Source organism: Rhinoraja longicauda, chromosome 8 (genome assembly GCF_053455715.1).
Source record: "Rhinoraja longicauda isolate Sanriku21f chromosome 8, sRhiLon1.1, whole genome shotgun sequence".
Lineage (NCBI taxonomy): Eukaryota > Metazoa > Chordata > Chondrichthyes > Rajiformes > Arhynchobatidae > Rhinoraja > Rhinoraja longicauda.
Genome location: NC_135960.1, coordinates 4592164 through 4617471, shown reverse-complemented (window position 1 = coordinate 4617471; position 25308 = coordinate 4592164). Strand labels below are relative to the sequence as shown.

General features: G+C 46.2%; 1 protein-coding gene across 1 annotated transcript in view; it reads right to left on the bottom strand.

Annotated features, from left to right (window-relative positions):
- The window catches only part of iqcb1 (IQ motif containing B1), a 68640-nt gene that overhangs the window by 7938 nt on the left and 35394 nt on the right, over positions 1-25308 (bottom strand). Inside the window, exons 6-11 of the mRNA XM_078403282.1 lie at positions 24724-24823; positions 20531-20703; positions 16479-16588; positions 15038-15147; positions 12488-12630; positions 8886-9034 (exon numbers count right to left, since the gene is read on the bottom strand). Of these exons, the coding sequence (XP_078259408.1) occupies positions 8886-9034; positions 12488-12630; positions 15038-15147; positions 16479-16588; positions 20531-20703; positions 24724-24823 (785 nt within the window). The remainder of the gene's footprint in view (positions 1-8885; positions 9035-12487; positions 12631-15037; positions 15148-16478; positions 16589-20530; positions 20704-24723; positions 24824-25308) is intronic.

The following is a 25308-nucleotide window of genomic DNA, read 5'->3' as shown; positions in this document are numbered from 1 at the left end:
ACTACGGGTGCTGTACTGTAAGGAGTTTGTACGTTCTCCCCGTGACCTGCGTGGGTTTTCTCCAAGATCTTCGGTTTCCTCCCACACTCCAAAGACGTACAGGTATGTAGGTTAATTGACTGGGTAAAATGTGAAAATTGTCCCTAGTGTGTGTAGGATAGTGTTAATGTGCGGGGATTGCTGGGCGGCGCGGACTTGGTGGGCCGAAAAGGCCTGTTTCCGCGCTGTATGAAATACGATATGATATGATATATGAAAAGCTTTTCACTATACCTCAGTACACGTGGCCATAAGCTAAACTAGACTCTTCTTCAGACTGATTGCAGGGGAGGTGGAGAGAGCTGGAGGAGAGGAGGAACAGGACAATGCTTTAGGTAGTTGGTGGACACGGGCGATGGAGGTTTTTGATAGGCAGATGAATGGACAAAGGCGAGAGAGGAAAACACAGATGGTGTGAGACAAAAGGTAGGATAGTGTTAATGTACGGGGATCACTGGGCGGCACGGACTTGGAGGGCCGAAAAGGCCTGTTTCCGGCTGTAGATATATGATATGATATGATATGAAGAGTTGCAAAATGTGAAGCTAGAGGAAGTGTGGCACGGTGGCGCAGCGGTAGAGTTGCTGCCTTACAGCGAATGCAGCGCCGGAGACTCGGGGTTGATCCCGACTGCGGGTGCTGTCTGTAAGGAGTTTGTACGTTCTCCCCGTGACCTGCGTGGGTTTTCTCCGCGATCTTTGGTTTCCTCCCACACTCCGAAGACGTACAGGTATGTAGGTTAATTGGCTTGGTAAATGTAAAAATTGTCCCTAGTGTGTGTAAGATAGTGTTAATATGTGGGGATCGCTGGTCGGCGCGGACCCGGTGGGCCGAAGGGCCTATTTCTGCGCTGTACCTCTAAACTAAACTAAACTAAACTGAAGGAGTGTAGGTGGAAGGAGAGGAGGAAGAGGTTCAGATTCAGGTAGGGCAAAGAAGAGGGGGGGGGGGGGGGGGAGGGAGGGATGCGGGGTGGGGAAAGAAGTGGATTAATGCCCATTCCAATTCATGGCAATTCAAGATAAACAACTTTAAATGGGGTATGGGGAGAAGGCAGGAACGGGGTACTGATTGTGAATGATCAGATTGAATGGCGGTGCTGGCTCGAAGGGCCGAATGGCCTCCTCCTGCACCTATTGTCTGTAAATCGCTGGCCATACCAGTGTCTGACCAGTGTCTGCCAAAGTCCCTGATGCGTTTCTATTGTCCTACTCTTTGAAACTCCAGCTTAATCTGTTTCTCAGTTGATAGTACACACACTTTAATTTAGATGTTTGCGAATTGAGATGGGAACAAACTTGAGCGGAATAATTTAGGTTAGGATTCCACTGCACTACTGGGGGATTGATGCACTGCAAGTTGGAAGTAACATCAAACTGAGACTTTGTACTCCATGTTCAATAGGGAGTAAAAGATCCTCTGCCACGAACTTGACAAAGTTCTCCCGGGTACACTTAGTCAATATTTATTCCTCAACCAACATAATTAAAAACCAAAAGGTAATTGACCTGAAATGATCATAGTTCCTTTTCCCCACAGATGTTGCCTGACTTACATGGTACATAGTTCCTTGAAAGTGGTGTCACAGGTAGATACATACAGTGGTCAAAAAGGCTTTTGGCACGTTGGCCTTCATCAGTCAAGAGCATCGAGTATAAAGGTTAGGAGGTTATGTTACAGTTGTACACGTCTGGGGGGCTACATTTAGAACGTTGTGTTCAGTTTTGGTCACCATGTTATAGGGGAAATGTTGTCAAACTGGAAAAGGTGCAGAGAAGATTTAGATTTTAGATTTTTTTTTTAGATTTAGAGATACAGCGCGGAAACAGGCCCTTCGGCCCAACGAGTCCGCGCCGCCCAGCGATCCCCGCACACTAACACGATCCACACACACTAGGGATAATTTTTACATTTACCCAGTCAATTAACCTACATACCTGTACGGCTTTGGAGTGTGGGAGGAAACCGAAGATCTCGGAGAAAACCCACGCAGGTCACGGGGAGAACGTACAAAATTCCGTACAGACGGCGCCCGTAGTCAGGATCGAACCTGAGTCTCCGGCGCTGCATTCGCTGTAAGGCAGCAACTCTACCGCTGCGCACAAGGATGTTGCCAGGACTCGAGGGCCTGAGATACAGGGAGAGGTTGGGCAGGCTAGGACTTTATGAGGGTGACCATATAGAGGTGTAGAAAATCATGGGAAGAATAGATAGGGTAAATGCACAGTCTTTTGCCCAGGTTAGGGGAATCGAGAACCAGAGGACATAGGTCTAAGCGGACCGGGGGGGGGGAATATTTAATAGGGCGGCACGGCGGCACAGCGGTAGAGTTGCTGCCTTACAGCGCTTACAACGCCAGAGCCCGGGTTCAATGCAGACTACGGGTGCTGTCTGTACGGAGTTTGTACGTTCTCCCCGTGATATGTGTGGGTTTTCTCCGAGATCTTCAGTCTTCTCCCACACTCCAAAGACGTACAGGTTGTTGGTTAATTGGCTTGGTATAAATGTAAAATCCCTAGTGTGGGTGGGATGGCGTTAATGTGCGGGGATCGCTGGTCGGTGCAGACTCGGTGGGCCGAAGGGCCTGTTTCCGTGCTGGATCTCTAAACTGAACCAAAACCTTTTTTACACAAAGGGAGGTGAGCATATGGAACGAGCTGCTGGAGGAGGTTGTTAAGGCAGGTACTATTGCAACGTTTAAAAAACATTTAGACAAGTACATGGATAGGATTAAAGGAATATGGACCAAACGCAGGCAGGTTTGACCAGTGGCCTGTTTCCACACTGTATGACTCTATGACACGATGACCTGCTGAATATTTACAAGATATTCTGAGTTCATTTATAAGCGAAACATTATGTAAGTCGTTATGGGGCTCTGGTTTGTGGCAGCTTGTGCTGAGTAAATTAGGTGTCGCGTTTCCTACTTTACAACATTTTGTATTCCTATATTTTGTAAAGTACTTAGCCGCTTACTGAGATTGTGAAAGAGGCACAATGCAAGCCGTTCACCTGCCTTCTTTATCCCTTTTTTACAGGTCTCCTTCATGATTAGGACGTCCAAATTAGGCAGAAGGTATGAGATCAGAGCTTTCTTAAAAATTCAAGGCAGTTGTTTGCGTGCCCAGTGAATCCTTCACCTGTTGAGTCATCAGCATGACATCCCATGCTTATTCATGTGCATGATGTGATAATTACCTCATCATTTTTTTCTGGCTGTGCATTATCCACCATGTCCCAATGAAACTCTGAGTTAATAGACAATAGACAATAGGTGCAGGAGGAGGCCATTCGGCCCTTCGAACCAGCACCGCCATTCAATGTGATCATGGCTGATCATTCTCAATCAGTACCCCGTTCCCGCCTTCTCCCCATACCCCCTGACCCCGCTATCCTTAAGAGCTCTATCTAGCTCTCTCTTGAATGCATTCACAGAATTGGCCTCCACTGCCTTCTGATGCAGAGAATTCCACAGATTCACAACTCTCTGACTGAAAATGTTTTTCCTCATCTCAGTTCTAAATGGCCTACCCCTTATTCTTAAACTGTGGCACCTTGTTCTGGACTCCTCCAACATTGGGAACATGTTTCCTGCCTCTAACGTGTCCAACCCCTTAATAATCTTATACGTTTCGATAAGATCTCCTCTCATCCTTCTAAATTCCAGCGTATACAAGCCTAGTCGCTCCAGTCTTTCAACATACGACAGTCCCGCCATTCCGGGAATTAACCTAGTTCCCAATCTTGGTCACAAAAGGCTCCAGAGGGAGGCAATAGAAGTTAACGTTGCCTCCTGACCCACAGACTCGTGAGGATATCTCCACCTCAAAACTCCCCTCCACGTCACACACCATCCTGACCATCCCATCCAACATCCTAGATCCTAGGAGACAACTCCACCCCCCTTCTGTCCTAGGGCAGACTGATTCCCCTCCCCCCCCCCCCTTCCCCAATCTTTGCACATCCCCAACCCTGGACTTTCCACTCGTTACTTTAATTTCATGTTTCATGTATCTTGTCGTGTTTTCTGACTGTTGGCAGACCAATTTCCCTCCTGGGATAAATAAAGTTCTATTGCATCGTATCGTATCGTATAGAAAGGATTTTTCCGGTAGTGGGAGAGTCTAGGACCAGAGGACACATCCTCAGAATAAAAGGTGTGCCTTTAGAATGGAGATGAGGAGGAATTTATTTGTTCAGACGGTGGTGAATCTGTGGAATTCATCGCCATGGACCGCTGGGGAGGCCGTCTGAATATTTTTAAAGCGTGGAATGATTGGTTCTTGATTAGTAAAGATGTCAAAGGCCACGGGGAGAAGGCAGGTGAATATGGTTGAGGGAAAAATAGTTCGGCCGTGATCGAATGGCGGAACACACTCAATGGGCCAAATGGCCTGATTGTGTTCGAGTCTGACTTAAACATGGATCAGCCTTTTGCTCATCTGCCTGGTCAAGTCCTGGACTACCATGTGTGTACCTTCACCACAGGAACTAAAGCCCTCACTTACTTTAGAGTTTATTTGTGATGGGCAATAAATGCTGATCTTGCCAACCGTAAACTTGAATTATATTTTATTTTACAAAAAAGCGAAGTTTGTTCTTAGAAGTGCACTGTGGCACAGCGGTAGAGTTACAGCGTTACAGCGCCAGAGACCCGGGTTCAATCCTGACCACAGGTGCCGTCTGTGTGGAGTTTGTACGTTCTCCCCGTGACCTGCGTGGGTTTTCTCCGGGATCTCCGGTTTCCTCCCACACTCCATACAGGTTTCTAGGCAAATTGGCTTGATATAAATGGTAAATTGTGTTTGTAGGATAATAGACAATAGACAATAGATGATAGGTGCAGGAGGAGGCCATTCAGCCCTTCGACCCAGCACCGCCATTCAATGTGATCATGGCTGATCATTCTCAATCAGTACCCTGTTCCTGCCTTCTCCCCATACCCTCTGACTCCGCTATCCTTAAGAGCTCTATCTAGCTCTCTCTTGAATGCATTCAGAAAATTGGCCTCCACTGCCCTCTGAGGCAGAGAATTCCACAGATTCACAACTTTCTGACTGAAAATGGATAGTGTTAGTGTGCGGGGATCACTGGTCGGCACGGACTCGGTGGGCCAAAAGTCCTATTTCCGCGCTGTATCTCTAAACTATATATGAATGCGCAAAGTATAAGAAGTAAAGTAGTTGAGCTTGAGGCCCAGTTAGAGGTTGGTAGATATGACATTGTGGAGATTACAGAGACGTGGCTGCAGGAGGATCGGGCCTGGGAACTTAATAATCAGGGTTATACATCCTATAGAAAGGACAGGCAGGTGGACAGAGGCAGTGGGGTAGCTATGCTGGTGAAGGATGAAATTCAGTCCCTTGCGAGGGAAAACATAGGGACTGACGAGGTAGAGTCACTGTGGATTGAGTTGAGGAATTGTAAAGGCAAGAAGACACTAATTGGTGTTATCTACAGACCCTCAAATAGTAGCCCGGATGTAGGGTGTAAGATGCAGCAGGAGTTAAAACTGGCATGTAAGAAAGGTGATGCCACTGTGGTGATGGGGGATTTCAATATGCAGGTAGACTGGGAAAATCAGGTTGGTTCTGGACCCCAAGAAAGAGAGTTTGTAGAGTGCCTTCGAGATGGATTCTTAGAGTAGCTTGTAATGGAGCCTACCAGAGAAAAGGCAATTCTGGATTTAGTGTTGTCCAATGAACCAGATTTGATAAGAGAACTCGAGGTAAAGGAACCGCTTGGAGGTAGTGATCATAATATGATTAGTTTTAATCTGCAATTTGAGAAGGAGAAGGTTAAATCGGAAGTGTCAGTGTTGCAGTTGAACAAAGGGGACTATGAAGGCATGAGAGAGGAGCTGGCCAAGGTAGACTGGAAAGGGATCCTAGCAAGATTGACGGTGGAACAGCAATGGCAGGTATTTCTGAACATAATCCGAAAGACGCAGGATCATTTCATTCCAAAGAGGAAGAAAGATTCTAAGGGGAGTAGGAGGCAACTGTGGCTGACAAGGGAAGTTGGGGATCTAATAAAACTAAAAGAAAAGATGTATAACATAGCAAAGAGTAGCCAGAAGCCAGAGGATTGGGAAACTTTCATAGGACAACAGAAGGTAACAAAACGGGCAAAACGGGTTGAAAAGATGAAGTACGAGGGGAAGCTGGCCAAGAATATAAAGAAAGACAGTAAAAGCTTCTTTAGATATGTTAAGAGATAAAGAGTAGCAAAGTCAAATGTGGGTCCCTTGAAGGCAGACACGGGTGAAATTATTATGGGTAACAAGGAAATGGCAGAAGAGTTGAACAGGTACTTCGGATCTGTCTTCACTAAGGAAGACACAAACAATCTCCCAGATGTACTGGAGGACAGAGGATCTAGGGGGGTAGAGGAACTGAAAGAAATTTTCATTAGGTGAGAAATAGTATTGGGTAGACTAATGGGACTGAAGGATGATAAATCCCCTGGGCCTGATGGTCTGCATCCCAGGGTCCTCAGGGAGGTGGCTCGAGAAATAGTGGACACATTGGTGATCATTTTCCAATGTTCAATAGATTCAGGATCAGTTCCTGTGGATTGGAGGATAACTAATGTTATCCCGCTTTTCAAGAAAGGAGCGAGAGAGAAAACGGGGAATTACAGACCAGTTAGCCTGACTTCGGTGGTGGGAAAGATGCTGGAGTCAATTATTAAAGAGGTAATAACGGTGCATTTGGATAGCAATAAAAGGATAAGTCCAAGTCCGCATGGATTTATGAAAGGGAAATCATGCTTGACTAATCTGGAATTTTTTGAGGACGTGACAAGTAAAATGGATGAAGGGGAGCCAGTGGATGTAGTGTATCTAGACTTTCAGAAAGCCTTTGATAAGGTCCCGCACGGGAGATTGGTGACTAAAATTGGAGCACATGGTATTGGGGGTAGGGTGTTAACATGGATAGAGAATTGGTTGGCAGACAGGGAGCAAAGAGTAGGAGTAAACGGGTCATTTTCAGAATGGCAGGCAGTGGCGAGTGGAGTGCCGCAAGGCTCGGTGTTGGGGCCGCAACTGTTTACCATATATATTAATGATTTGGAAGAGGGAATTAGAAGCAACACTAGCAAGTTTGCGGATGACACAAAGCTGGGTGGCAGTGTAAACTGTGAAGAGGATGTTAGGAGGTTGCAGGGTGACCTGGGCAGGTTGAGTGAGTGGGCAGATGCGTGGCAGCTGCTGTATAATATAGACAAATGTGAGGTTACCCACTTTGGCGGCAGAAACAAGGAGGCAGATTATTATCTCAATGGAGTTATGTTAGGTAAGGGGAGGTGCAGCGAGACCTGGGTGTCCTTGTACACCAGTCACTGAAAGTTGGCGTGCAGGTGCAGCAGGCAGTGAAGAAAGCTAATGGAATGTTGGCCTTCATAACAAGAGGATTTCAGTATAGGAGTAAAGAGGTTCTTCTGCAGTTGTACAGGGCCCTGGTAAGACCACATCTGGAGTATTGTGTACAGTTTTGGTCTCCTAATTTGAGGAAGGACATCCTTGTAATTGAGGCAGTGCAGCGTAGGTTCACGAGATTGATCCCTGGGATGGCGGGACTGACATATGAGGAAAGATTGAAAAGACTAGGTTTATATTCACTGGAGTTTAGAAGGATGAGAGGGGATCTTATAGAAACATATAAAATTATAAAAGGACTGGGCAAGCTAGATGCAGGAAAAATGTTCCCAATGTTGGGCGAATCCAGAACCAGGGGCCACAGTCTTAGAATAAAGGGGAGGCCATTTAAAACTGAGGTGAGAAAAAACTTTTTCACCCAGAGAGTTGTGAATTTGTGGAATTCTCTGCCGCAGAGGGCAGTGGAAGCCAAATCACTGGATGGATTTAAGAGAGAGTTAGATAGAGCTCTAGGGGCTAGTGGAATCAAGGGATATGGGGAGAAGGCAGGCACGGGTTACTGATTGGGGACGATCAGCCATGATCACAATGAATAGCGGTGCTGGCTTGAAGGGCCGAATTTTCTATGTTTCTAAGTGACTAAAGTGAGCAGTTGTTCAGCCTTACAAGGGAACTTTCCTCCCTCTGAATAACCCACATTCCTTATGACTTCTGACCCATATCCTGGTGATCCTTGAGGTAAAACGGGAAAATGCAACAACTGTGCCCAGCGCAGAAATAGGGCAGCACCATGGCGCAGCGGTAGAGTTGCTGCCTTACAGCGTTTGCAGCGCCAGAGACTCAGGTTCGCTCCTGACTGTGGGTGCTGTCTGTACGGAGTTTGTACGTTCGCCCCGTGACCTGGTGAGTTTTCTCCGAGATCTTCGGTTTCCTCCCACATTCCAAAGACGTACAGGTTTGTAGGTTAATTGGTTTGGTGTGTGTAAGATACTGTTTAATGTGCGGAGATCGCTGGTCGGTGCGGACAGGGTGGGCCGAAGGGCCTGTTTGCGTGCTGTGTCGCTAAACTCAACTAAACTAAATTATTACTAGTAAGGGCGGCACGGTAGCGCAGCGGTAGAGTTGCTGCTTTACAGCGAATGCAGCGCCGGAAACAGGTTCGATCCTGACTACGGGTGCTGCACTGTAAGGAGTTTGTACGTTTTCCCCGTGACCTGCGTGGGTTTTCTCCGAGATCTTCGGTTTCCTCCCACACTCCAAAGACGTACAGGTATATAGGTTAATTGGCTGGGTAAATGTAAAAATTGTCCCTAGTGGGTGTAGGATAGTGTTAATGTACGGGGATCACTGGGCGGCACGGACTTGGTGGGCCGAAAAGGCCTGTTTCCGGCTGTATATATATGATATGATATGATATGAAAAAGAACATAAGCGTTAATCTTCAACCTATTAAGAAAGCACTCACTGATCTCTGCACAATGATGGCTGCCTTGAATTCCTTCAGGGACGACTTCTGCTGGCTGAAGCATTGTCTCTGTCGATAACCACGCCAGACCTTCTGAATCACCATTGCCGCTTGCTCCTTCTCACGCTTTAGGTATTTCGCGATTTCACCTGCACAAAGAAGAGGCTGGGCGTCTGTTAAACGGGACTGGGAGCAGAAGGGGTAAGACCAGCGCGGCCTGTCTTAGTCTAGTCTTAGTCTGAAGAAGGGCCTCGAAACGTCACCCATTCCTTCTCTCTAGAGATGCTGCCTGTCCTGTTTGTTGTACTTCATGTTATACCTTTGGTATGACTGTGGACGGACCACAAGTACACGTGTTTAAAAGGTTAGAATGCTGGAGCTTAAATCCAGGCTGTTTATTCCACGGCCACCTGGAACCAGAGTGACCACCAAATCACCTCAATCTCTTATATACATGTTACTACACAGGCAAACAACGTAGTCCCTGTGATACAACAAAGTAGTCCTTGCAATATCACAACACTGTTGAGTTACTCGAGCATTTTGTGTCTATCTTTAGTCTAGTTTAGTTTAGAGATGCAGCATGGAAACAGGCCCTTCGGCCCACTGAGTCTATGCCGACCAGCGACGCTAACGCTATCCTACATGCACTAGGGACAATTTACAATTTTACCAAGCCAATTTGGGTACAAACCTGTACGTCTTTGGAGTGTGGGGGGGGGGGAACTGGAGCGCCCACAGAAAACCCACGGGGTCCCCGGAGAGAAGTTACAAACTCCATACAGACAGCACCCATTGTCAAGATCGAAGCTGGGTCTCTGGCGCTGTGGGGCAACAACTCTACCACTGGGCCACTGTGCCTCTCTGTGCGGCCCAGTCTCCAAGAAGGGTGGCTGGCCTAAAACGCGTCAGGCCAATTCCTTCTACAGGCCAATTCCTTCATCCTGGCACGGTGGCACAGCGGTAGAGTTGCTGCCTTACAGCGAATGCAGCGCCGGAGACTCAGGTTCGATCCCGACTACGGGCGCCGTCTGTACGGAGTTTGTACGTTCTCCCCGTGACCTGCGTGGGTTTTCTCCGAGATCTTCGGTTTCCTCCCACACTCCAAAGACATACAGGTATGTAGGTTAATTGGCTGGGCAAATGTAAAAATTGTCCCTAGTGGGTGTAGGATAGTGTTAGTGTGCGGGGATCGCTGGGCGGCGCGGACCCGGTGGGCCGAAGGGCCTGTTTCCTCGCTGTATCTCTAAATCTTAAAAAAAAAAATCTAAGATGCCGAGTTCCTCCAGCAGTTTTTTTTTCAAAACCAAAGTTGTGGTATCAACATGATTAAAATAAAAAGTGTAGATGATGCCAGTCTGCAAACAGAACGAGAAAACAGGCAACTAAAAGAAGGTTGCATCTGTGGAGGGAAGTGGACAAGCGATGTTGAGTCGGCCCGAAATGTTGACCATCCATTCCCCTCCACAGATGCTGCCTGACCCACTGAGTTCCTCTGTCGTCTCTTGTACCTCCAGTCGACCCAAAGGTTCAAAGGTGCAACAGACGAATCGCAAGACACAAGGAACCACCAGATGCTGTAGTCATGAGCAAAACACAAAGTGCTGCAGTAATTCAGCTGGGGCGGGTCAAGCAGCATCTCCGGAGGGAATGGGCAGGTGGCGTTTTGGGTCGAGATCCTTCTTCAGTCGGGTCCCACCCTCCACTCATCCATCTCACTCAGCAACGAATGGCGAAGGTCCATTTGTCGCTGGTTTGCTTAGACTTGCACCTGCATGGTCTGACGAAGGGTCACAACCTTTAACGCCATCTATCCCTTTTCTCCAGCGATGCTGCCTGGCCCGCTGAGTTATGCACACCTGAGTTCCTGTGCTCACCTGGATAAGCCGGGAAGCACTGTGAGAGTCTTTTTTTTTTTTTTTGCTTCTCCAGTGCTTTTAACACCATCCGGCCTGCACTGACTAAGATGCAGGTGGATGCTCCATTGATATCCTGCATCACCAACTACCTGACTGGACGACCACAATATGTCAGCCTACAGAACTGTGTGTCAGACATAGACAATAGGTGCTGGAGGAGGCCATTCGGCCCTTAGAGCCAGCACCACCATTCAATGTGATCATGGCTGATCATTCTCAATCAGTACCCCGTTCCTGCCTTCTCCCCATACCCCCTGACTCCGCTATCCTTAAGAGCTCTATCTAGCTCTCTCTTGAATGCATTCAGAGAATTGGCCTCCACTGCCTTCTGAGGCAGAGAATTCCACAGATTCACAACTCTCTGACTGAAAAAGTTTTTCCTCATCTCAGTTCTAAATGGCCTACTCCTTATTCTTAAACTGTGGCCCCTTGTTCTGGACTCCCCCAACATTGGGAACATGTTTCCTGCCTCTAATGTGTCCAACCCCTTAATAATCTTATACGTTTCGATAAGATCTCCTCTCATCCTTCTAAATTCCAGTGTATACAAGCCTAGTCGCTCCAGTCTTTCAACATATGATAGTCCCGCCATTCCGGGAATTAACCTAGTAAACCTACGCTGCACACCCTCAATAGCAAGAATATCCTTCCTCAAATTTGGAGACCAAAACTGCAAGTACTCCAGGTGCGGTCTCACCAGGGCCCTGTACAACTGCAGAAGGATCTCTTAGCTCCTATACTCAAATCCTCTTGTTATGAAGGCCAACATTCCATTGGCTTTCTTCACTGCCTGCTGTACCTGCATGCTTCCTTTCAGTGACTGATGCACAAGGACACCCAGATCTCGTTGTACGTTCCCTGTTCCTAACTTTAGGAGGAGAGGAACACTCCTGTCCCTTGTCTCCATCAATGGTGTGGATGTGCAGTTGACCAGGGAGTACAAATACCTTGGAGTGTACCTGGACTGTAAACAGGACTGGTCCAGGAATGCCGAGGCCCTGTACAAGAAGAGACAGAGCCAGCTGTACTTTCTAAGGAGGCTCTGCTCCTTCAACGTCTGCAGTAAGATGCTACAGATGTTCTACCAATCGGTGGTAGCCAGTGCCATCTTCTACGCTGCCGTGTGCTGGGGCCATGGACTCCAACAAGGATCAACAGACCCATCAGGAAGACCAGCTCTGTCCTGAGGGCAGAGTTGGATTCATGGGAGGTGTGGTCTTGGAGGGGAGGATGCTCCTCAAACTGCGGAGCATCCTGGACAATACAGCTCACCCCCTCCGTGACACCCTGGTCAACCTGAGGAACACCTTCAGCAACAGACTGGTCCCACCAAGATGCAGCACAGAACACCACAGGAGATCCTTCTTCCCTGTCGCTATCAAAATTGTAATACTTTAATTTTATGTTTCATGTATCTTGTGTTTTATGACTGTTTGCAGATCAATTTCCCTCCTGGGATAAATAAAGTTCTAGCGTATTGTATTCCAGCTTTTTGTGTCTATCTTCGGTGTAAACCTGCTCTTCCTTCCTGCACCTTACAATTGTTTAGTTTAGATTAGAGATACAGCAAGGAAATGTTTCCCTTTGGGTTGGGGCCCTTCTTCATACCCAGGTGGATTGCAAGAATTTTCTAGACTTAATTTTCAGAAGCACAGACAATTAATTTTCAGGAATGCTACTTACTTGCAGGGACTATTTCCAGCAGGCTGAGTTGTCGCTGACGAAAGCCTCGAAGAGCCCGGTGTCTCTGCAGCTGCAGTTGGTGTCTCAGGTCCTCTTCCTCTCTCTCCTTCTCTAGTCGTTGTGCATCCTGTTCACGTTTTGCCCTGGTAGCATTTAATATCATGATTAATAATCACTAATCAGTGAAAATGGTCTATTTGGGGAGAAGGCAGGAACGGGTTACTGATTGAGAATGATCAGCCATGATCACATTGAATGGTGGTGCTGGCTCGAAGGGCCGAATGGCCTCCTCCTGCACCTATTGTTTATTGTCTAAAATGGGCCATGTTACACACAGATGCCAAATATATATGCCATAGAATACAGAGGTTTTGATGGTAGGAATACCCACTTGATAAGCTTCCACTTCCACCAAGGCATTTGATCATTAAATCTTTGTATTCCAACTTCATGTGGTTGCCAATGTCCTAGCTTTCTTAAACCCTTCAGATTAAACTTTATCAACCTTGGTCCTGAAGGTTTTATTAATCCAGCATTCAAGGTATACAGTTTAGTTTGGTTTAGTTTAGTGTCACGTGTAAAAAGACAAGATGGAACCCGGGTCTCTGGCACTGTAAGGCAGCAAATCTACCGCTGCGCCACCATGCCGCCCACCATTAGTTTAGTTTACTATTGCCACATAGACAGAGGTACCGTGAAAAGCTTTTTGTTGCGTGCTATCCAGTCAGCAAGAAGACCGTATATGATTACCGTCAAACCTTCCACTTTGTACAGATTCACGATAAGGGGAATAACGTTTAGTGCAAGATAAAGTCCAGTGAAGTCCGAATAAAGATAGTCCTAGGGTCTTCAATGAGGTAGATGGTAGCTCAGGACTGCTCTCTAGTTGGTGATAGGACGGTTCAGTTGCCTGATAACAGCGTGGAAGAAACTGTCCCTGAATCTGGAGGTGTGCATTTTCATACTTCTGTCTGATGGGAGAGGGGAGAAGAGGGAGTGACAGGTGTGAAATTCGCCCTTGATTTTGCTGCTGGCCTTGCCGAGGCAGCGTGAAGTGTAAATGGAGTCAAGGGAAGGGAGGATGGTTTGTGTGATGGTCCAAGATGGACAGGTGGGGTGTGTTCCAGATTTCCGTGTCTGTGAGTGGTTTAAAAAAAAAATACAGGTTTCTCTTTTCACTTTCAAAGGGATTTTAAAAAAGTAACTCTAGCTTATGCAAAAGCAAAATAATTGCACTTTGGGGAAATCTCAAATAATAACTGGAGATTCGCAAGTCATCTTGTTGAAAGTTGACGTATCAATTTTAAAACATTATCTGTTCTTCTCTTCACAGATGCGGCCCATCTCCTTCAGTAGCTTACCCAATCTTTCCTCATAGTTACCCTTTTCTAACATGTTTACAGTTTTCGATTTTCTAACGGCAACGCAATTGTAAATCTCCTCCGCACCTCCTCCAGTGAAGTTCACATCTTTTGTGCGGGTGCGGTGATCAGGAAAGAACCGAAGGCAAGTTGGCGGCCTGCCTTATGTTCATGGTTAAGTGTAGAAACTAAGGAACTGCAGATGCTGGTTTATACCAAAGGTAGACACAAAGTGCTTGGAGTAACTCAGCGGGCCTCCTCCACTGTCAGAGTGAGGCCAAACGCAAACTGGAGGGACAGCACCTCATATTTCGTTTGGGCAGCTTACAGCCCAGCGGTGTGAATATTGATTTCTCTAACTTCAAAGTAATTCCTGCATCAGCTCTCTCTCCGTCCCGCTCCCCCACCCTAGTCGTTCTACTAGTTTCACTGTCGTCCTGGTGAGTTTCATTGTCTATATTACTCGGTAACATCTAGCCCACTGCTAACAATGGCCCGTTTCCTTGATCATTGTAACCTTTTTGCATATCTTTCATCCATTTGTTCCATATCTCTCGATATCACCATCTATATCTGAAGGAGGGTCTCGACCCGAAACGTCACCCATTCCTTCTCTCCTGAGATGCTGCCTGACCTGCTGAGTTACTCCAGCATTTTGTGAATAATCACCATCTATATCTCTCGTTTCCCTTTCCCCAGACTCTCAGTCTGAAGAAGATAGACATAAAATGCTGGAGTAACTCAGCGGGTCAGGCAGCATCTCAGGAGAGAAGGAATGGGTGACGTTTCTTCTGTCCCTCTCTTCCCCTCCCCTTCCCAGTTCTCCCTCTATCTTCCTGTCTCCACCTATATCCTTCCTTTGTCCCGCCCCCCCTGACATCAGTCTGAAGAAGGGTCTCGACCCGAAACGTCACCCATTCCTTCTCTCCTGAGATGCTGCCTGACCCGCTGAGTTACTCCAGTATTTTGTGTCTACCTTCGATTTGAACCAGCATCGCAAGTTATTTTCCTACTCAATCTGAAGAAGGGTCGCGACCCGAAACGTCACCTATTCCTTTTCCCCACAGATGCTGCCTGACCCGCAGAGCTACCCCAACTGTTTGCGTTTATCTCCGGTTGAAACCGGCATCTGCAGTTCCTTCCTCCAGACAATGATCAAAAAGTGGTTCAGAGGGGACAAAAGCATTACCTGAAACTCCTTTGTAAATCTGTCACGACCTTTGGAAGTTTCTTCACTCGCTTCCTTGTCCGATGGGCTCTCCACGTTGCTTGGATCAAGCACGCAGCTCGATACAATTTCTTCGAACACAAAAAGTCACACTTTTATTTTAAGCCACACTGCATGAGCGTAATGTACAAAGAAATAAAAAATAAATGAGAGGAGGATTTATTCACAAAGTGCTGGAGTAACTCAGCAGGTCAGGCAGCATCTCAGGAGAGAAGGAATGGGTGACCCGAAACGTCACCCATTCCTTCTCTCCTGAGATGCTGCCTGACCTGCTGAGTTACTCCAGCATTTTGTGAATAAATACCTTTGATTTGTACCAGCATCTGCAGTTATTTTCTTACACTACCTAATGAGAGGAGGATGGTCATTCATCAAAATGAAGATGGTGTTTCCATGCCACCCAGCAGCAACTAACTGCATTTTATTCCCAGAAAGTTTAATGACTTCACCAACTTAACACCATAATGGTTTTAGTCTTTTGTTCCTGCTGCTTCTGAATGGCAGAATGCAGGCAGGTGGGACTAATGTACATGGGACATGTTGGTCGGTGTGGGCCAGTTGGGCTGAAGTGCTCGTTTCTATGCTGCGTGACTCTATGACAATAGAAAGCGGTGGCGCGGCGGTAGAGTTGCTGCCTCATAGCGCCAGAGACGCAGCTTCTATACCGACTATGGGTGCACTCTGTATGGGGTTTGTACGTTCTCCCAGACACCGCGTGGGTTTTTTCACCACACTCCAAAGACATGCAGGTTTGTAGGTTAATTGGCTTCTGTAAAATTGGAAAAATTGTCTGTGGTGTCTGGGATTGTGCCGGTGAACGGGTTGATGTCTGGTCGGCACAGACGCAGTGGGCCAAAAGGCTTGTTTCTACACTATATCTAGGGTTGCCAACTGTCCTGTATTAGCCGGGACATCCCGTATTTTGGGCTAAATTGTTTTTTCCCGTACGGGACCGCCCTAGTCCCATATTAGGCCCAGTGGGCGCTGTAGGCCTGGGTTCTGTAGGCCCGGACAGTGTAGGCCCGGACAGTGTAGGTCTGGACAGTGTAGGTCTGGACGGACAGTGTAGGTCCGGAGGCCCGGGCACCGCCTAACGGAGGTTGCTAAGCAACTCGCCTCCCGGCCCGAGCGGCCACCATTGGTGGAGCGGGAGCACGTGGCCGCTGGCTGGGTGAGGTCACGTGGGACGCAGGACGGTGATGTCACCTTGTCCCTTATTTGGGAGTGAGATAGTTGGCACCCCTAACTGTATGTCTAAAGTCTAAAGTCAAGTCTAAAGAGAGCCAAGTCACAAAAACTTCACGTGATGGAAAATCTATCCAACGAGTCACACTCTGCGGTCCATTCCCTGTAGACTTGCAAAATTTGAGGCTCTCTTTACCGTTGAGATAACAATGTCTACCTGCTCCTTTACTCTTTGGATGGACCCGACATGGAGTAGTTCTAATAGGTGACACAAGTCCTTGTCGAACCCTCGTCCTGTCCACAGTTTATTCAAAAGCCGACTTAAACCTGGGAATCAAATTGTTGAAGGATTATTTTTAGAACATTCTTTGACAGTTACTTTCTTTTAAATTCAAATATTTATATCATAATGCAAGAAATTAGAAATTCTGTTGCCTTCCCGAAACAGAAAATCACCAGATACAGAAGGTCTGTCCTCACCTTCTCCATCATGGTCTGGTTTGGCTCAGCCACCAAGCTCTTAAGGATAGCGGAGTCAGGGGGTACGGGGAGAAGGCAGGAACGGGGTACTGATTGAGAATGATCAGCCATGATCACATTGAATGGCGGTGCTGGCTCGAAGGGCCGAATGGCCTCTTCCTGCACCTATTGTCTATTGTCTGGCCCTGTCTACCAGCTGTACCAACCATTTTAATTTAGATAAAGGACATTTACCAAGTCAACGTTGGCTTGGCCACTGAATTAGGTTGCTTCAAATGCAGACTCTGACATTCCATTGCAATGGAATGACAAATTATGAAACAAGCTGGTTGGAGTAAATTCACATGACCTTTCTGCTTTCCCCAAACCTTAATACATTAAACCAACATACTCAGGTTTCCACTTGGTTGCTATAACACCGCATTGTTTCTCTTTGATCCAGATACGGTTGATTCTACGTACTGTAAATCAGCAGAACAACAGAATCCATCAGTGATTCCCTGCCACTGGAACAGAGTAGGGATCAAACTGCCCATAAAAAAGACTATTGGTTCAGCTGCTTCTGCTGGCTATTTGGAAAAGACTATCCAGTTAGTCCCACATCCCCCATTTCACAATAGCCCCGGCAACGTTTTGTTTCATCCAGTTATTCAAATTTCTTTTCAAAGTTACTTTGAATTTAAATCAGAGATCCCTTCAGGCAGCACGGTCAGGACTGGACCAACGCAGTGCATAAGAACAAAACCTACATCTCCCAGTTGGGTCTACTACAAATTACTTTAAACTTGTGACCAGGCATATGTGGCACAGATAAGAACAAACAAGAGGATTGAAGGGTCCCACAACAACAGTACTTGCTTGTCACGCACAGAAGCAGGGCGGCACGGTGGCGCAGCGGTAGTGCTGCTGCCTTACAGCGTCGGAGACCCAGGTTCGATCCTGACTACGGGCGCTGTCTGTACGGAGTTTGTACGTTCTCCCAGTGACCATGTGGGTTTTCTACGAGATCTTCGGTTTCCTCCCACACTCCAAAGACGTAGAGGTTTGCAGCAGGTTAATTGGCTCGGAATACATGTAAACAATTGTCCCTAGTGTGCGTAGGATAGTATTAATACGCGAGGATCGCTGGTCGGTGCGGGCTCGGTGGGCCGAAGGGCCTGTTTCCGCGCTGTATCTCTAAACTAAACACCAATCAACCCGCTGGGTCCATGCTGTTTCCCACCAAAGCAATCCATTTCCCTTCCCCTGCAAATGATTCTTTCTCGCATGTCCATGCCCCTTCGGGTCATTTCACCACCTACTGCCACCTGCATGGATGGCACAACGGTAGAGTTGCTGCCTTCCAGCGCCAGAGAACTGGGTTTGATCCTGACTACGAGTGCTCTCTGTACTGAGTTTGCATGCTCTCCCTGAGGCTCCCGGTGCTCCTGGTGGTTTCCTGCCACATTTCACCGGTTTGTCGGTTAATTGGCTTGTGTAAAATTGTAAATTGTCCCTAGGTGTGTAGGATAGCGCTAGTGTACGGGGTGATCGCCGGTCGGCACCGACTCGGTGAGCCGAAAGGTCTGTTTCCACACTGTATCTCTGAATTAAATTAAATGTAAATGGCAGTCGTCCATTCATCCCGACAGCACATCCCTTGGATGTGAAAGGAAACTGGAGCGCTTAACAGGAACCTAAGGAGTCACAGAGAAAGCATGCAAATTCCAAATAGGCAACACCTTTACCTGCGGTGCAGCAAAGAATAAAATAATGTTAGCTTATCACTCAATTAACGTGAATATCGTAATGTGGTAATTATATAAATAATCGCAAGGTCATAGAGTTATAGAGTTATACTGCGTGGAAACAGGCCCTTTGGCCCAACTTGCTCACATGCCCCATCTACACGTCCAATGACAGTGCTTGGCCCATATCCCTCTAAATCTCTATCATGTACCTGTCTGAATGTCTTTGGCTATATTGGCTATATTTAAGAGGGAGTTAGATGTGGCCCTTGTGGCTAAAGGGATCAGGGGATATGGAGAGAAGGCAGGTACGGGATACTGAGTTGGATGATCAGCCATGATCATATTGAATGGCGGTGCAGGCTCGAAGGGCCGAATGGCCTACTCCTGCACCTATTTTCTATGTTTCTATATTTCTAACGTTATGATAGTACTTGCCTAAAACTACCTCCGTTGGCAGCTCATTCGAAAACCCATCACCCTTTGTGTAAAAAAGTTATCCCTCAGGTTCTTATGAAATCTTTCCCCCTTCATCTTAAACCTATGGCCTCTTGTTCTCAAACCTATGTCCTCTGGTTTAGCTTAGTTCAGAGATACAGTGCGAAACAGGCCTTTCGGCCCACCAAGTCTGCACCGACATTACACATTAACACTACCCTACACACGCTCAGGACAATTTAACATTCATACCAAGCCAATTAACCTACAAACCTGTACGGATTTTACAGGGAGGAAACCTAAGATCTCTGAGTAACCCCGTGCAGGTCACGGGGAGAACGTACAAACTCAGTACAGACAAGCACCCGTGGTCAGAATCAAACCCGGGTCTCTGGCGCAGTAAGTCGGTAGCTCTACCGCTACTGGTTCTCGAAAAGTATGTATCATCAGTACAATCTGATCTTTCGTGGAACTGCGTTACTTTGAAAGATGGTCAGAAAGAATTGTTCAGTGTGATTTGGAAAAATTATCAGTTGTTGTTGTAAAAGAAAATCATTGGTTGAATATTAAGGGAATTGTGAAGTCTGCTTTAAGAAGTACATTTTTTTACAAGGAGATTGCCAATATTCTTGTTACTGAATTTCCTTATGGGAGAATCGGCATAGTGGCATATTGGTAGCGCTGCTGCCTTACAGAGTCCGAGACGTGGGATCGATCCTGACTACGGGTGCTGTCTGTGCGGAGTTTGTACATCCACCCCGCGATCTTTGTGGGTTTTCTCCGGGCGCTCCGGTTTCCTCCCACACTCCAAAGACGTACTGGTTTGTAGGTTTGGTAAGTGTAAATATTGTCCCTAGTGGGTGTAGGATAGTGTTAGTGTGTGGGAATCGTTGGGCGGCGTGGACTCGGTGGGCCGAAGGGGCCTGTTTCCACGCTGTATCTCTACACTAAACTAAACTTATTGGTGAGCATTTTGATAACTAAGGTGTGGAGGGAAAGATGTATGCAAAATTGAACTGTATCTAGGTGCATGTGACAACAAAGTACAATTGAATAGTGATGTTATCACTTGAAATATTCTGGAAGTTCCTTAGATCTTTGAAAACAAGTTAGGCTGATTTGAAGAAGGGTCTCGACCCAAAACGTTACCTATTCCTTTTCTCCAGAGATCCTATCTGACCCACTGAATTACTCCAGCTTTTTATGTCTATCTTCAGTTTAAACCAGCATCTGCAGTTCCTTCCTACACATTTAGGCTGCTTTAGTTTAGAGATACAGTGCGGAAACAGGCCCTTTCAGCCCACCGGGTCCGCGCCGACCAGCGATCCCTGCACATTAACACCCACCGGGGACAATTTTCACATTTACCAAGCCGATTAACCTACAAACCTGCACATCTTTGGAGTGTGGGAGGAAACCGAAGATCTCGGAGAAAACCCACGCAGGTCACGGGGAGAACGTACAAACTCCGTACAGACAGCGCCCCTAGTCGGGATTGAACCCTGGTCTCGCTGAAAGGCAGTAACTCTACCGCTGCGCCACCGTGACCGCACATAATATTCTTCAATATAATATTCTTCACTTCATGGTGAGTTTGACTGTAAGTAATTAATACTTCACATACCTTTGTAGGAATTCCTGAGCATTTGCAAGGTAGGAGGGTGGGATTCCACAATCAACAGCATGATTTTAATGCAAGTGCTTCCGATAACGGGGTTGGTGTTTTCAAATAGCTCGTAAATTATTTCGTCCAGGATTAAGTGGATGCTTCTCTCCTTCACAGACAGCAATAGTGTTCTGAAAGGCAATTCATTCTGTTAATTCTACAATTCTGTAATTGATATCCCGGTGTCAACTGATTTCATCTGCAATGCCGTTCTCAGTCTAGTTTATTGTCACATGTACTGGGGTACAGTGAAAAGTTTTTGTTGCTTGCTAACCGGCAAGCGGAAAGACAATACATGATTACAATCGAGCCGTTTACAGTGTACAGATACATTAGGGAATTACGTTTAGTACAAGGTTAAGCCAGCAAATGATAAATGTGAGGTTATCCAATTTGGTGGCAAGAACAGAAGGCAGATTATTATCTGAATGTTGTTAGATCTGGACATGGGGAGGTGCAACGAGACCTGTGTGTGCTTGTACATCAGTTACTGAAAGTAGGCATGCAGGTACAGCAGGCAGTGAAGAAAGCTAATGGCATGTTGGCCTTCATTGCAAGAGGATTTGAGTTTTGGAGCAAGGAGGTCCTACTGAAGTTGTACAGGGCCCTGATGAGACCGCACCTGGAGTATTGTGTGCAATTTTGGTCCCCTAATTTGAGGAAGGACATTATTGCTATTGAGGGAGTGCAGCGTAGGTTCACCAGGTTAATTCCCAGGATGGCAAGACTGACATTTGATAAAAGAATGGGTTGATTGGGCTCGTATTCACCGGAATTTAGAAGGATGAGGGATCTTATAGAAACATACAAAATTCTTGAAGGATTGGACAGGCTAGATGCAGGAAAAATATTCCCGATGTTGGGGGAGTTCAGAACCATGGGTCACAGTAATAAGGGGTAGGCCATTTAGGACTGAGATGAGGAAGAACTTCTTCACCCAGAGAGTTGTGAATCTGTGGAATTCTCTGCCACAGAAGGCAGTGGAGGCCAATTCACTGGATATTTTCAAGAAAGAGTTGCCAATTCACTGGATGTTTTCAAGAGTTAGATTTAGCTCTTAGAGCTAAAGGAATCAATGGATATGGGGAAAAGGCAGGAATGGGGTACTGATTTTAGATGATCAGCCATGGTCAAAATGAATGGCGGTGCTGGCTCGAAGGGCTGAATGGCCTACTCCTGCACCTATTTTTCTATGTTTCTAAAGCCCGATTAAGGATAGTCCGAGGTTCATCACAGAGGTAGATAGTAGTTCAGCACTGCTCTCTGGTTGTGGTAGGATGATTCATTTGCCTGATAACAGCTGGGAAGAAACTGTCCCTGAATCTGGAGGTGCGCATTTTCACACTTCAACCTTTTGCCTGATAGAAGAGGGAGTGGCCAGGGTGAGACTCGTGCTTGATTATGTTGGTGGCCTTGCCGAGGCAGCGTGAGGTATAAATGGAGTCAATGGAAGGGAGGTTGGTTTGTGTGATGGTCTGGGCTGCATCCACAATTCGCTGCAATTTCTTGCTGTCTTGGATGGAGCTGTTTCCAAACCAAAGTTGCGATGTATCCTGATAAAATGTTTTCTACAGTGTACCTGCAGCTAGTCAGTGATGATATCCTGGAATCTGGTGTTAACTAACCTCATCTGTAATACAGGCACTATAATTGGTTTCAGCTACTTTGGTTTAGGATGGAAGAAATTGCCAGACTTTCGCCTACACTATCCAACAATTGTAATTCGGGACTATATTGTCAGCGGCCTCACCATTTGCATACTTGTATATTGTATGCAAAATAAAGAATTTCACTGTACCAAATATATGTGACAATAAAGTATCAATCAATCAATGTAATTGGAAAAATGCATTTGAATGGATATCAGACAAGAACTGGAGACATAAGGAACTGCAGATAAGTCCATGTGATAAGAGCAGAATTAGGCCATTCGGCCCATCAAGTCTGCTCCGCCATTCAATCATGGCTGATCTATCTTTCCCTCTTAACCCCAAACTCCTGCCTTCTCCCCATAACCCCTGACACCCGTGCTAATCAAGAATCTATCTATCTCTGCCTGAAAAATATCTATTGACTTGGCCTCCACAGCATTCTGTGGCAAAGAATTCCACAGATTCACCACCCTCTGACAAAAGAATGCTGGAATCTTGCATAGAATTTAAACTCAGAGGCATCATCTCTGGAGGACATGGATAGGTGGCGTTTCAGGTCAGGACCTTCTTCAAACTGATGGGGGGGGGGGGGGGCTGGAGTTGGAACAGAGATGGGGTAGAGGAAATGGCTGGCGTGTAATAGGTGGATGCAGGCGAGAGGGCTGTTGATTTACTGATGGGTGCAGAAAGCGTAGGGATGAAGAGGGGATCTAGACAGAAAAAGTCTGAATGGTTCTTCTCAGTCTTGCACTGGTCCAAGGAACGAATCACAAATTCCTGCTGACAAGACCTGTTACTTTGTTCATGAGGTCATAAGAGATAGGAGTAGAATTAGGCCATTTGGCCCATCGTTACTCCGCCATTCAATCATGGCTGATTTATCTTTCCCTCTTAAACCCATTCTCCTGCCTTCTCCCCGTAACCTCTGGCACCCGTACTAATCAAGAATCTATCTATCTGTGGATTGAATTCTAGTTAATATCCTTGCAGTGATTGTAAATATCTATTTCTGACAGGGAGATGCTTTGGTAAAAACTTAATTTGATTTGAAGTGTTTTATAAATCACACCTTTAAAAAACAATAACATAGTAATAAATTATTGTCCTAAATGTACAATAAAAGGGACAGTCTCGATTACTTGAATGGTAGCTAATTTTAGTTTTTTATTCACTGATATGAATAATTATGGATGTTTAGTTTAGTTTAGAGATACAGCGTGGAAACAGGCCCTTCGGCCCACCGAATCCGCACCGACCAGTGATCCCCGCACATTAACACTACCCTATACACACCAGGGACAATTTTTTACATTTATACATTTATACCAAGCCAATTAACCTACAAACCTGTACGTCTTTTGCGTTTTTGCGTGTGGGAGGAAACCAAAGATCTCGGAATAAACCCACGCAGGTCACAGTGAGAACGTACAAACTCCGTACAGACAGGATCGAACCCGGGTCCCTGGCGCTGTAAGCGCTGTAAGACCACAACTCTACAGCTGCGCCACCATGCCAAAAAAGCACGTTATAATGGTTTAAAATAGTAAACAATACACAATTTCTGAGGGAAGATATCACTGAAGTTTCTTTCGTTTGAACACTACAAATACCAACTAAACGATGAAACCGCCCTCACCTATGTTGAGCTATCACCTGCCACGCTTTGTCCAGCCTCTCCCCTTTTCCAGCTTTCTTCTCCCCCCACAATCAGCCTGAAGAAGAGTCTCGACCCAAAACGTCACCAATCCATGTTCTCCAGAGATGCAGCCTGACCTGGTGAGTTATGCCAACACTTTGTGTCCGTTTGTGTATTAACCAGCATGTACAGTTCTTTGTTTTGACATATGAACTGCCTTCGTTGCACCTGGGACTTTGGGCTTCTTTTTACACTAATATTGTTTTATTTTGAATTTTTTGAATTTTTGTTTTTGTTTATTGTGTTATTTGTGTGTACTATGTTTACAGGCCAGTTATGTTGCTGTAAGGAAGAATTTCAGTACACCGTGACAGGGCGGCATACCTTACAGCACCTGACTACGGGTGCTGTCTTTACAGAGTTTGTACATTTTCCCCATGAATGTGTGGGGTTTTCTCCGGGTGCTCCGATTTCCTCCCACATTCCAAAGACGTACAGGTTTGCAGGTTGACACACAATGCTGGAGTAACTCAGCGGGTTGTGCAGCTTCTCAGGAGCGAAGGAATGGGTGACGTTTCGGGTCGAGACCCTTCTTCAGAACCTTCTTTTAACCAGCATCTGCAGTTTTTTTCCCTACAGGTTTGTAGGTTAATTGGCTTTGGTAAAAATTGTAAATTGTCCCTAGTGTGTAGGATAGTGCTAGTGTAAGGGGATTGCCGGTCGGCGCGGACATGGTAGGCCGAAGGGCCTGCTTCCGCACTCTATCTCTAAACTGGACTAAACTACATATGACAATTAAACACTTTTGAAATGGGCGAATTGTACAAATGTCTCAACTTCACAAACAGATACAAGCATTTTACCCGTTCAGCTGGAGAATACTGAGCAGAACAGACACCATGATGGTCGTGGTTTCCAAATCGTCAGTGAGCAACAACTGGAGCAAGTGATCAGACTGAAAGACTGCATTGAAAAGGGAAAATTAATTATACATTTCACACAGGCAAAGTCACACAGCCTCGACCTCTGTGAGTATCAGTGTTAAGGCTCATGTCTGAACAATTGCAAGTTAAAATCATGAGACAAATAGATTGGGTAAACGCACAGTCTTTTGCCCAGAGTAGGAGAATCGAGAACCAGAAGACATAGGTTTAAGGTGAGGGGGGAAAGCATTTAATAGGAACCCAAGGGGTAGCTTTTTTTACACCAAGGGTGGTAGTTATATAGAGCAAGCTGCAGGAGGGGGTAGTTGAGGCAGGTACTATCACAACGTTTAAGAAGCATTTAGACTAAACTATTACAACAGAATTTAAAAGACATTTGGACAGGTAAATGGTTTGGATAGGGTTAGAGAACCAAACGCTGGCATGTGGGAATAGTGTGGATGGGGCATGTTGGTTGGTGGGCAAGTTGGGCCGAAGAGCCTATTTCCACGCGTATCACTCTAT